This window comes from Elaeis guineensis, chromosome 5 (assembly GCF_000442705.2).
Source record: "Elaeis guineensis isolate ETL-2024a chromosome 5, EG11, whole genome shotgun sequence".
Classification (NCBI taxonomy): Eukaryota; Viridiplantae; Streptophyta; class Magnoliopsida; order Arecales; family Arecaceae; genus Elaeis; species Elaeis guineensis.
This window is the reverse complement of record NC_025997.2, coordinates 49366401-49379798: the sequence shown is the minus strand read 5'-3', so window position 1 is coordinate 49379798 and position 13398 is coordinate 49366401. Positions and strand designations below refer to the sequence as shown.

The window sequence follows — 13398 nt, the reverse complement described above, 5'->3', positions numbered from 1 at the left end:
CCAATCCAATTGGGCTCAAATCTAATTTTTTTTAACTTAATTAATGATGGAAAACCACTTCTTGGCTATCCATAATGCTTGTAATTGACTTGGTCCAATCCTCATCTCATAGGGATTCAAGTCCAAAGAAGATTTTGGGTTTACCATGTGTTAGCATGATTTTTTAAACTCAGTAGGATTTTTCAAATCTAAACCAATTGAAACCACATGATCCCAATTGTATGATCCTAGATCAAATCCCTTGTTATGTGATCTCATAGATTCAATTCTGTCTGGTAATAGGATATATTGTGATCTCCATCAACAATATCATTGAAACTCTTTTCAATGGATTGGAACCCCTTCTAATTCAGCTAATTTGAGAATTATTGATCATCAGAATAATTTTTAATTGATCTTACAATCCACCAGTGATACCTAGTAGTATATAGTGGCAACTCAGTAGAACTGAATAGATGAATCTCTAAGTGCAGTTGCCATGTGATCTGGTTCTTCTATCGTAAGTCCTGACAAGACTAAGATTATGGATAACTCATCAACTTGATCTTGTCATATGTAAGATTCAATCAATCTGAGTTCTTAGTGAAATCTCATGAAAACTTCTTTCCATCATTCACACCTGCCATGGCCATGGACTTTCTAACTCAGGTTCATGATCCTCATAGGATTTTTTCTTAACTACTGGGTCAATAGATCTCATATAGATGCACACCCTATTCCTATAATGAATCTATTACGGTCAAATACATCTTAAGGCTCCGTATGACTAGAAGATCGAATTATGTTATAGTCAAACTACAGCAACCTCATTGTGAATAGTCGAGGCACCATAGATCGAAGAACTATTCACCCTACTACAGCATCGAGTATGTCACGATGAGAAGATAGATACCTAAGTGACTACTCATGTTGGTCATGCTGAACATCCTTATTCTTTAATAAGCACCTGCACTCTCACTCAGTGTCTCCACACTATAGATTCGAGAATCTACCAATAAAGAAGTGATCCATGCACCAATCTATTTGGATCGATCACCATTCCCATGATGATTTTATGATCGGGAGCAGTTTATGAATTAGCCATCAATGACACGTATCTCAAATTCTTAACTCTTGAGAATATGTGTCATCATCTTGTTAATTCATTGGGCAATTCATAGACACATTACATAATATAAATGGATAAATAATCTAAATTTTATTTCATAAATAAATCAAGATTATAAATTATATCTTTAGAATGATTATATGTGTTGGCCTAATTAGCTTCTAGGGCATATATCTAATAATGAGATATCTAAGCAGTTATTCTGTATAAGGATGAATGAAGGCACATCCGTATAAGACCATATCCTTATGGTAAACTAGATTAAGTCAATTAGATTTTGTGATGGATGGTGAGCTAAGTCAGGATTTAATCCTGTAGTCACTCCCAGAATCTTTCTTTTAGTTTGTTGTGAATTATCACATGAACAAACTGAATATTTCTTTGTCTGAGCTATTAAATATGCTGAAGATAGCTGAGAGCCATATTAAGAAGGAGAAGGCTCCACTTCTTGTAAATAGGATCTCCAAAAAGAAGGCAAGCATGAGAGATTCAAAGAAAAGGTTGAACCCTAAAAGTAGCATGATAAAGAGGAAGAAGGAGAAGAAAGTCTCTAGACCGAGTATCTACTTCCACTACGGCAAGGAAGGCCATTGGAAAAGGAATTGCAAGAGTTTTCTTGCAACTGTAAAGCTTGATGCAAATGTTGCATCAAGAGGTATGTATGTGATACATACCAATTTATTATTGAGTTTTTCAATCTCAAATTCATGGATATTGGATACTGCCTGTAGTTCTCATATCTACAAGTCATTGTAGGGGTTATAGAGAATTAGAGAATTGAAAAAGGGTAACTTCAAGCTTTATGGCACTGGAGGAGAGTCCATCCAGACCGAAGCTATTGGGACCTATCTTTTGAAGTTGCCCTTGAACAAGATCTTAGAGTTGGAAGACTATTATTATATACCTAAGATCATTAGAAATATAATTTTTATTCCTTTATTATTAAAACAAGATTTTGAAATTAATGAAAAGAGCAATGGTTGCTCTATTTGTTTTTCTAATGGGTATTTCTATAATGGCATTCTGAAAAATAATCTTCTAGTTCTATCTCTCAATGATAATATCTTTCATATTAATGAAAGTAGAAAATAAAAGAGAGAAGAGGTGAATAACACCTTTCTCTAACATTGTCACCTTGGTCACATAGTGAGTCAAGATTAAACAAGTTATACAAAAAAGAATGTTTTGATCCTTATAATTATGAATCATTAGAAACTTATGAATCTTATCTTATGAGAAAAATGATCAAGACTCCATTCACTGGATATGAAAAAAAGATAAATGAGTTGTTAGAACTTGTGCATACAGATGTATGTGGTCCTATGATAATTCAGACCAGAGGAGGATACTCTTATTTCATCACATTCACTGATGATTAATCAAGGTTCGGATATGTGTATCATATGAAACATAAATTCAAAGCTTTTAATAAATTTAAAGAGTATCAAAGTATGATCCATAAATAAACTGGAAAGTGTATTAAAATTCTTCGATCTGATCACACAGGCGAATACCTTTCTAGTGAGTTCTTAGATCATCTTAAAAAAAAAAGTATTCTCTCTGAATGGACCCCTCCATATACACCATAATTAAATGGTGTAGCAGAAAGGAGGAATTATACTTTATTAGATATGGTATGATCCATGATGTGCTTTACAATCCTTTCTATTTTTTTCTAGAGACATGTCCTAGAGATCGCTGCATATATTTTGAATAGAGTACCTTCTAAATCTGTGTCTAGCACTCCATATGAGATATGGAGAGAAAAGAAGTTTAATCTTACCTACCTTAAGATATTGGGCTATCCAGCCTATGTCAAAAGAAGTTTTGGGCATAAGCTAAGTGTTAGGATAGATAAGAATTTATTTGTAGGATATCTTAAGGATAGTATGAGATACATTTTCTACCACCCTATTGAACAAAAGATTTTTATTAGTAGGCATGCTACTTTTATGAAAAAAGATTTTATTTTAAAAGGAGGCAATAGAAAAAAAATTGAACTTGGTGAAGTTCAAGACCTACAAGTAGAGACACAAGATATTCCTCAACTAGAAGTATTCATTGATAAGGTACAACTACTACACACATCTCCTCTTTGAAGGTCAGAAAGAATGCGAAGGGCACCTCAAGATATGGGTTTATTATTGAGAATGATGAAACCTATATTGTTGAAAATGATGATCCTTTGACTTATTTGAAAACTGTCATGAGTAGGGACTCAGACAAATGGCTGGAGGTCATGAAATTCGAAATGGACTCAATGTACACCAATCAAATATAGATTTTGATTGATACACTTGAGGGTATAACCCTTATAGGTTGCAAGTGGGTCTATAAGAAAAAGATTGGAGTAGATGGCCAAGTAGAAACCTATAAGGCTAGATTGATGGCAAAAGATTTCAAATAAAAGTAAGGTATTGATTATGATGAAATCTTTTCATTAGTAGCTATGTGTAAATCTATTCAAATTTTACTTGCGATAGCTGCATACCATGACTATAAAATTTGATAGATAGATGTTAAAATTGCCTTCTTTAATTGTTACCTTAAGAAAGAGATTTATATGACTCAATTAGAAGGATTTATCCCAAGTGGGAGAGCAAATCAGGTATGCAAGTTTAAAAAATTTATTTATGGATTAAAGCAGGTCTTGAGGAGTTGGAACATCCATTTTGATGTGACAGTTAAAGAGTTTGACTTCATCAAAAAAGTGGATGAACCTTATATGTATAAAAAGATGAGTGAGATTATCATTATCTTTTTAGTTTTGTATGTAGATGACATACTTCTCATTGGGAATGATATCTCAATGTTACAATCAATCAAATTATGGCTATCAACAAAGTTTTTCATGAATAGATTTGGGTGAAGCACCTTTATACTCGATATAAAAATCTATGGAGATTGATCTAAAAGGATGTTAAGCTTGTTCCAATCTAGGTACGTAGATCTTATGCTGAAAAGTTTCAGTATGAATGAGAGTAAAAAAGGTTACTTACCCATGGGTCAAGGCATACATCTCTCTAAGAAGATGTCTCCTAAGACACCTGAAGAGAGGAATAGAATGAGTTATATTTTCTATGCCTCAGCAGTAGAATCAATAATGTATACTATACTGTATATCAGGCCTGATGTTGCTTTTGCCTTGGGTATAGCTAGTAGATTTCAAGTTAATTCAGGAGATGATCATTGAAGAGTAATAAAAAATATTCTTAAGTACTTGAGAAGGACTAAAGATATTTTTTTAGTATATAATGGATCTAATTTGAAATTAGAAGGATATACTGATTTTAATTTTCAATCAGATCCAGATGATAGTAAGTCCATTTCAGGATATATCTTTACTCTGTACGGTGGAGCAGTGAATTGGAAGAATTTCAAGCAGTAGACTGTAGCTGACTTAACTACTAAGGTAAAGTATATTGTTGCAAGTGAAGCTGCTAAGAAAGCTGTCTGGATGAAAAAGTTTATCACTGAATTGGATGTAGTTCTTGAGATCATGAATCTAATATCACTATATTGTGATAACACTGGAGCCACTGTTCAAACAAAGGAACCAAAATCTCATAAAAAATTTCAACATATTCTAGGATGCTTCCATCTTATTTGAGAAATTATTGAAAGATAAAATGTAATCATTGAACAAGTAGATACAAAGAACAACATAGCAGATCTGTTCACTAAAGCTTTACCATAGTAGTAGTTCGATCGCCATCTCGATTGTATTGGGTTAAAGTATAAGGGCGATTAACTTTAGTGCAAGTGGAGAATTGAAAGAATAATGTCCTATAAGCCAATCATGATTTGTATTGAGATGGAATTTCTTTCGATCTTCCTACTCATATACATAACATGTTTATGAATAAAGGCTTTATGTTTCATCATATGCTGCACCTTAAAGTTATTAAGATTATGATGAATCCTATATATTAAGATAATGATTTTAGGACCATATTGAGATTATACCAGTGAGACCTAAAATCTTAAAATTCTGATCAAAAATATTTTCAGTCATTGATACATTGAGTCGGAGATCAATATTTTCGAAAAGACTAGCACATCCTATGTATGCTCAATGAAGAGGGTGGTTGATCTCATAACTACTTATATGGAGACACTAATACAAGAATGTGGGTACTTATTAGAGAATGAGTTTACTGAATTGATCTGCTAAGAGAATATCTTATGGAGTCTTCCTTACATATCAAAAGATGATTTTATAAGTGGAAGTAGTGCAACTGATCCTTAGACTTAAGATTACTATAGTATCTTGTGCACATTAATCAATATTTTGGTTCATATTCATTCATGATTAAAGTCATGTACAGTGTGTTCTGAATATGGTGGATTGTGTATAAAAATTGTGAGTAGGTCAATAAGGAATCGATCACTCCTGGTAAGAGGAGATCACATCTTACATACCTCAATCATATAATGAGTCAGGAAGTCTTTGATCAAAGTAGAATGAAAATTAGAAAAAAAAATTAATATTTCATTAATCGAATCATCATTATAAGATTGAGAAAGACATAAATATGTAATTGGGTTTGACATGTATTTATACTCATAAATATATTCAGGATACAGGATGATCGAAAGATTGAATTACATGGTAACTTGTCACTGAAGGATATATTTGATATTTTCATCAAATTTCATATCTTTTAGATAGACATGATACATTGCTAGATATCAATTTTATCTTATAGGTTTGATTAAATTAAAGAGTTTAATTCGATCATCAATTAGAAAGAATTTTAATTATTAAAATTGGGTTAGCATGGTTTGGATCTGAATCGATTAGAATGATTCTAATCAAATCAGGTCAACTTGCACCCAGACCGATTGCTGGCTAGATATGGAACTCAATGGATCACATATAAAGAAAATTGATCAAGGATCTAATTGGATTAGATCATGTTTGCAGGGTAAACATACTAACACGTGTTGCAAACCCTAGCTCCTGATTCGAATCGGATTCAATTTTGGTTCTTGATTTGAGCTGATCTAATTAATTTAATCTTTTGGTTAGATCATGTCCTAATTTGCATTAGCCAAAAGTTGGCACTTAATTAGCTTCTTCTGAATTTATTGGAACCCAATTGGATTGGGTTAGTTCCTATCTCTTGGCACCATAACCAAATAAGGACTAAAGAGTCCAAGTGGTTATGGTATCTTAAAATACTTCATGCCAAAGCTTTTCTCCCTTGGTTACATGCCCTATAATTGATTGGAGCCTTGTTTTGTGGCCATTGGATGGCCCTTGGATGAAGATCCAACCCTTGATGAGGTTGGCGCCCCTTGGAAAGGCTTGCATCTCTTCGAAGAAACATCGGGAGAAAAGATGCTAATTCAAATAAGTGCCCCCGTGAAGAGTTCTTTTGAGAGAAGGCTTCTCTTCATTTAAATTCTCCAATGGCTTTTCTTGAGGAGTGTAAGGGCGTGAGATGTTGTGGGAAGGTATGAATGAAGGGATTTGTTCCGATGGAAAAGCATCCCCACGCCAACTACAAATAGATGGCATGCCCAGGGTTCTTCATTCCATCCGATCTCTTCTTTCTTACCAACTTCTCTCCAAGGTTATTCAAATAGTTTCCTTCCTTCCCTTGTTAAGATAAAGTCTTTCTGGAAAGAACAAGTCTGATTTTAGGACAAGGGTTTAGGAAGAGAATTAGGAAAGATAAGAAGAAAAGAAAGAAAGAGAGAGGGAAGCCAAGAGAATTCTTTGGAGAAGAATTCAGCAAGAAGAATCAAATTAAGGAGTCAACGTCTTGAACCCAATTCCTATGGAGATTACCATTGGAGGGCGAACACTTGGACGTCTAGTGGAAGAAATTTTAGATTTAGCATGACAGATATTCTTCTGTTCCTACTTTAATTTTGTATGTTTGATTGCATACCATTAAGGGGGTCTTGAGTTTAGGATTTGATGTAACGGTATTTCATAATGAAAATTTTGAAATCCGTGCTTTCACTCTGCGATCAAAACCCATCAGATTGTCCATCCAACTAGTTTATTTTACAGTATCTACAATAATGTGTTTTAAATGGTTAGATTATGACAATCAATGTGCTTGTGATTGATTCACAAAGGTTATGTTTAAGTGGCTAATATCAATTAGCTACGTCATATTTGGTCGAATCTGGCATGTTTATCCTTTCTGCATGGAAAACAGGATAGCATTTCTAACTTGCAAGGGTTTCTCACACCTAGAATAGCAGTTTAGATCCCATGGAACAAAATTCTGGAGCAATCTTTATTCCAACAACCCAAACAGGCTCTAAATGTCTCTTTATTCTTCTTCTTCTTGTTCTTAATTTTTCCACTTATAATCTTGAGATTACAAGATTGATGCATGACCTAGTGATTTAGTTTTGGCAGTCAGAGTTTTATATATATTCTTCAGTTTCTTGCATTTACAACTGCTTCTAGATTATGAGTGTTTTCATTTCCTTCTTATTTATGATTCCCCATTATTATGGCATCTATCTTAACAGTGTCCAGTGAGCTTAGTGGTTTGATATAGGCCAATTCTTACATTTCTCACAGTGATTTTATGGAATTTTGATAATTTTAGCTTGTCTGAATGTGCAGCTTGCTTCCATACCACTTCATTTTTTTCCTTGTAATTTCTTACTAATGCATGGTATGATCAGCAGTGATCTTTGTAAAAATCTACCGATAACAAATTTACTGAAATATAGAGGTCTGACGTGGATCGCTATCATGTCAGATCAACCTATATTGAGCCCCAACCAATTATGAGTTGGTTTAGGTCAAAGCCTGATCAATGGACAAGCCTAGATATAGTTATTTATATATTAAATAGAGATGTAATATAAAGTGAGATTTTGGCATTTCATATACCTGATCATATACTGATATCACTTTTGACTCAATTTTTGTTTTCAAATTTCAAGCTAAAATTTAGATAAACAAACATTAACATTCTTTCATCCACAAAGGAATTCCTAAAGGCTTAGTAATACAAACAGGAGTAAAAGATCAATAGGTATGGAAAATACAAGCATCTGACACACAGAAGGGAAAGATGGGATCTGTTATACAGGCACTCACAGCTATCAACAAGTTTTTGTTATATACACCAAATGACGCAAGCTCACACCGATGAAAGCTTAACTAAATTTCAAGAACATGTCACTTATGGTTCTAATTGCCTATACCTCCTTTTCTTTCCCCCAAAGAATTTTGCTTGTCAAAGGCACCCTGCTGGACAACAAAGATATTACAATACATGTTATATTATTGCACGCATCATCTTCTTTAGCAACTGGATACACTCCAATCACATATTCAACTCCGTTTCTTTATTCTGCTCTAGCAACTGCTCTATCTCTGTCTTCTGTTCCTTCTTTTGTGACTTCTGAGTTTTTCAGCTGCTTTTCAACAGTGTCAACTCCTTTGGATGCCTGATTCCAGAATTTCTCCTTGGCCCATGCAATCGCTTCATTCACTGCAGCTGCTCCCTCCGTCTCACCAATGCCATGATTATCAATCTCTATGACAAAAGAGTTCTCTGCTGCTTCCCCCTCTCCATCAACTTCGACGACTACCTTTTCTATCTCTCTTTCTGTTTTGGTTGACACTGGGTCCAGAAAGACAGAAGATATAACTGAAGAAGGTGAGTCGATGTCATCACCTCCAGGCTTCCTAAGGCCACGTCGGAAGCTGGGTTCGAGGCTAATGGTCTCTGGGGGCGAGAAGCAGCAGAACCCGATGTGAGACCGATGTCGAAGTACATCACTAGACTCGTGATTGCTATTGCTGTTGTCTTTGAACTCCATGAAATAGGCATTGGAAGGGCATGTAATGTTGTGAGTCTTGTGGCTGTTCTGATCTCCCCCGGATATTGTTGAAGGTGGTGAAGAGTCATGACGTCGGGATGGAATTGTGATTGGTCTGCATCACAATTCACAGGTTAAGAGTTCAGAGAACATCAGAAAGCTTGGAAAGTAGAATCTCTTAATCTTGAGACAAGTGGAGATAGGAAAGGTGTGTTACTTCAACATTCAGGACATTTAATTAACACATAAGTCAAGATGCAATCATTATATCTATGCAACAAAGATCAAGGACACGTTCATACGCTCTATGAATTGGAGTGTGAGTTCAGAAAATGATAACCAATAAACGAGATAGATAATGGCCATACATGTTTGTTGATTAGAACATTGTTCCACCAATGTTGAATATATCCAAATTCTTCATAGATGTTGTTGGGTTGCCTTCAGCCTAGCCACCCATGCCAAGAAAAGGTCGGAGGTCTAGAATCATAGAAAGCTAGCTTGATATCATCACGAGGTCACCAGGTTTGGAAGGTATATATAATTCTATTCACTTGTATGCCTGGTTGGGCCACAAGTTTGCTTTACTTTCATGCCAGTCACCCATTATATATATGAGTGGAGGTTGACATAAAAAAGGAAAAAAACACATACACATCATAGATATACATCATGGATGATACTTTTTTATCTTGAGAACAAGAAAGAAGACGAGGGAGACCCACCTGCATTATCATTAATATCTAGGTCCAGACTTTAGGGATCATTGTCCAAGAACTGAACCTAAAATATTTGGCAGGGGTGTGACCATAGGGGAAATCCCCAATTTATTATGCAGCTTATTTTAACACTGAAGTTCTTCCTTGTGATTGTAGTATCTCAACGTGTTAAGCGAGTACTACCACCTTTCATTTGTCTCAAGACTAGAGAATCACAGATATATACATCGATTTCAGTATAAGAGAACTATGACAAGATTTAGGTCTCCTTGGAGTGGAAACCTACTCTAATATTTGTGCTCCTAACTTGAATATTCAAGTTTGCTAGCAGAACATATATGTCGTCACACAAGAATGAACAAGCACAGCTTAGGATATACAGTTCCTTGATCTCAATTCTGTGGTCATGCACAATTTCAAAATCCCCCATGGCTAATCTCTTCTTTGCAAAACGTATGTTCTGCCGATAAAGGGGCCCACCACCTAAACATTTGGGCTACTTGGGGCTTGGGAGAAGAATTATCAAATTGATGTACTGCTTATAATTGTTATTTCCGTTGAAATGCTATTCCAAGAAGTCTTTTTCTTGACTACGCCCAGGTCATCCATAATGCAGGTAGACAACACAAGTCTATACATACAAGTCTATATTAAGTCTTTATTTAACCCAAATACATTATCATATTTTAAGTACATAAATTGTACAGAAAATAAAGGACAGAAAAGGAGTGGCTCTCATCAAAAAAAAAAAAAGAGTTACATCGGACGAGAGTGCCGCGTAATTGCTGAAATGATGATATCTTAGTTGTCTTTTTTGAAGGACGATCCTCTACTAAGGGAAAAAAAAAATATTAATTCTTAATTGTTTGATGAAGGACGATCCTCTACTAAGAAAAAAATATTAATGCTCTTAGGATCTACTCAAACATTCTTTGGATCTTTAGGGTGAATTTCATAGTTAATTAATTTGTTTGCTACAATTATACATGAACTTCATGCCTTTCAAACAGAGAAAAATGCTATCTATAATCTAAAATTTGCAACTCTATACATCGGCAGCGCATTTGGCGCATTCCTGCTTCTCAAGGCTTAGGTGGTGGACTCAACAAAGTCAACCCTGATGAACTTTGAATATTCTAACTTAGAAATTTCATCAATTTTTTCCATCCTTTAGAATTTCTTTTGCTTAGTAGTGGCAGTCACACAACAATGTATCACACTAAATTATGGAGCCCTGCCCATCTACAAACTTCAAAGCTAAAAATCCCCTAAAACCTGAGGTGTGATCAAATATATTGCAACATAAATTCAGTCCAAGCTTTGAGTGGAAAAGAGGAAAAAAAAAAGTTTAGAACTCAAGCGCGGTAACGAGTCATATTGTGCATGGCTAAATAATTCTTTCTGCAACGTATTTCTATCCAAATTCTTATAAACTTGATCATTTGAAGGGGAACAAAGAGAGAAGAGCCCGTAATTAAATACCTTAGCTTGGAAGCGAAGGAGGAGAGCATGGCATCCTCGGCGATGGAAGGCCGGAGCGGCGGGCTCAGGTCCTCTGAGCTCAGAACCGACGACGACTTCGACCTCGAACTTGACTTCGACCTCGACCTCGACCTCCGTTCCCGGCCGCCGTCCGACCCGAATATGTCATCGTAGAACCCCTGATCCATCTTCACCAGCCCGCTTGCCCTTGCCGACGGGATCCTGAATTCCGGCAGCCTCCGCGCACCCCTCGCCAGCGGGAGGCTGCGCCCCGCCGGCCGGAAGATCTCCTCGTAGAACGACGCCGCCGGCCGGGCCTCCCCGGCGGTGAGCTCGCCGGAGAAGCGCCGGAGGAGGACGCTCCGTGGTGGCCCGCCGAACACGTCGCGGAAGTCGTCCGCGTCCAGGGCATCTATCCCGCCGGCGGCACCCCACCGGCTCCGGCGGTCCTGCTCGGTGGACCGCCGCCTCGGGACTACGTTTCCGATGGACATCCGCCACGATTCGTCCATTTTGGTTGTTTTGATCGGACGGTTGGAATCGGCGGCCTCGTTGCGTCGGGAATCCGGCGGAATCGAAGCGGTCGCTACGTGATTTATATCGCCAAGCAGGGGGAAAGCTCCTCTCTTTTTCTTTTTTAAAAAGTTTTCCAATTTCCTTCCTTTTAGCGTTGAGCTTTATCCTTGCCGTAGAGATTGCTGTTTTGTTCCAAACAGCAGAGACCACATTGAGCAATCCTAAACAACATATTTCAGTGGGTTCCATATGACAAAAGTGGAGCCCACTGGGAGTTGCGCAATTCGCTGTCACGAGGACATGGTCCAGGATGGTGTTCTTCCGCGGTTACCAACCGTGATGATGGTGGAACGACCCACGAGCGTGACGAGAGAGAGAGTGGTTGGCTAAAGGGGGAGGTGGGGTCCGAGGAGAGGAATCGAGCAGGATGATGGCAAGAAGTGGTCGGGGACAAAGATCCAGGGGAGTGGCTTTCTGAATCTTTAGGATTCGTGCCTGCTTCCAATAAGGACTGCTTGGTGCGCCATCAACGAAGGGATGGGCCTGCCTTGTTGGATTGATTCATGAAAGTTTTTAAGGTGCAAGGAACCTTACCGACCAGCACTTTCTGCAATTTTTTTCTTTTTTGTTTTCTTTTTTTTTTTGTGTTGGTTGCTTCAAACGAAAGTACTTTCTTGTTTGATACACTGATATGTTGGATGGATTGGATTAGGTCCAAGACTAACCCATCCCAATCTCAATTATGAGGTTCCAAACCCTAATTAGACCCCATTGGACTTAGATTCCAATCAAGCCAATTTTGAATCGAACCTAACTCTGTAATTTCTAACCCGAGTTCGACTCATGATGACTCCAGTTAGGTTGGTTGGTGCATGTTAGGTAAAATTTGGTGGGGGCTTGGGTTAGAGAGGACTGTATTAACTTGCTATATTATGGTGTTTGGTCTAAATAGAGAGGGATCACAAACCAACTTCGATGTTCAATCATGTTAAATGGACAACAGATTAGAGTTGAACATGGTTTGCCGACAACTTCAAGCCAAAGCCAACTCAACTTTTATATTAGATCGACATTTATCAACCCAAAGTAAATTTGGCTAAGCAATAAGTAGGCCCAACCTGATCTAAACTATAGTTTTGATTAGTTTGGTCCAATTCCATAATATAGAAGAACCTGTCTCTGTTATCCAATTTTTGAACGCATTATTTCTCATACAATGAAATGGAATAACTTGATTTTGCAGTGGCCATGGAAAATTTTAAGATGAGAACTGTTGGGGTAGGTCCTCATCATTTACCCGACTAGCTTATCTCCTCGCCTTCCGACCGACTAGCTGCACTTCGCTGACCCAGCTACTATGACTCAATCTGACTCTGACCAATAGGTCCTATCCTGACCGGCCTTCCACCGATTAATATTGACAAGACATAGTAGACTAGAGGCATGACCGACCAATGGATTTAACTAAGCTGGCACTTTACTGACTCGGTTTGACACACGGTCTACGCACAGCCCCCAAGTTAGATGATGGTATTCGGCACGTAACCGACAACATATTCGGTGCCCTACCAATTGACTTGGTGGACGACTGGATAGCACCACTCATTCGGCCTGCTACCGAATCCATGGGCGTGGATGTTAGCCAAGCGACTAAACATCAAGCATGGCCACCACACTATCCTATCGGGTCATATCAAGTCCCGTCATCTAGGAGCCATATCTTGCGCCGCCAGCTGCACGCCATGACAAGAAGCCACGAAGTCACTA

General features: G+C 37.4%; 2 protein-coding genes across 2 annotated transcripts; one reads left to right on the top strand and one right to left on the bottom strand.

Annotated features, from left to right (window-relative positions):
- Window positions 1–1468: 1468 nt before the first annotated feature.
- LOC140857997 (uncharacterized) lies at window positions 1469–1881 on the top strand. The gene is made up of 2 exons (XM_073257402.1): window positions 1469–1763; window positions 1865–1881. Exons 1-2 carry the CDS (start codon window positions 1469–1471, stop codon window positions 1879–1881), a joined length of 312 nt encoding a protein of 103 aa, XP_073113503.1.
- A 6354-nt stretch (window positions 1882–8235) lies between these two features.
- On the bottom strand, window positions 8236–11739 carry LOC105035956 (uncharacterized). The gene is made up of 2 exons (XM_010911676.3): window positions 11116–11739; window positions 8236–9029 (listed from the first exon to the last, which is right to left on the bottom strand). Exons 1-2 carry the CDS (start codon window positions 11625–11627, stop codon window positions 8438–8440), a joined length of 1104 nt encoding a protein of 367 aa, XP_010909978.1. The 5' UTR covers window positions 11628–11739; the 3' UTR covers window positions 8236–8437.
- Window positions 11740–13398: the final 1659 nt, after the last annotated feature.

Coding starts and splice junctions, on each gene's coding strand:
- LOC140857997 (XM_073257402.1), top strand. CDS start 1,469: ATGAACAAACTGAATATTTCTTTGTCTGAGCTATTAAATATGCTGAAG.
- LOC105035956 (XM_010911676.3), bottom strand. CDS start 11,627: ATGGACGAATCGTGGCGGATGTCCATCGGAAACGTAGTCCCGAGGCGG. Junction 9,030..11,115: donor TCCTTCGCTTCCAAGCTAAG/GTATTTAATTAC, acceptor ATTGTGATGCAG/ACCAATCACAATTCCATCCC.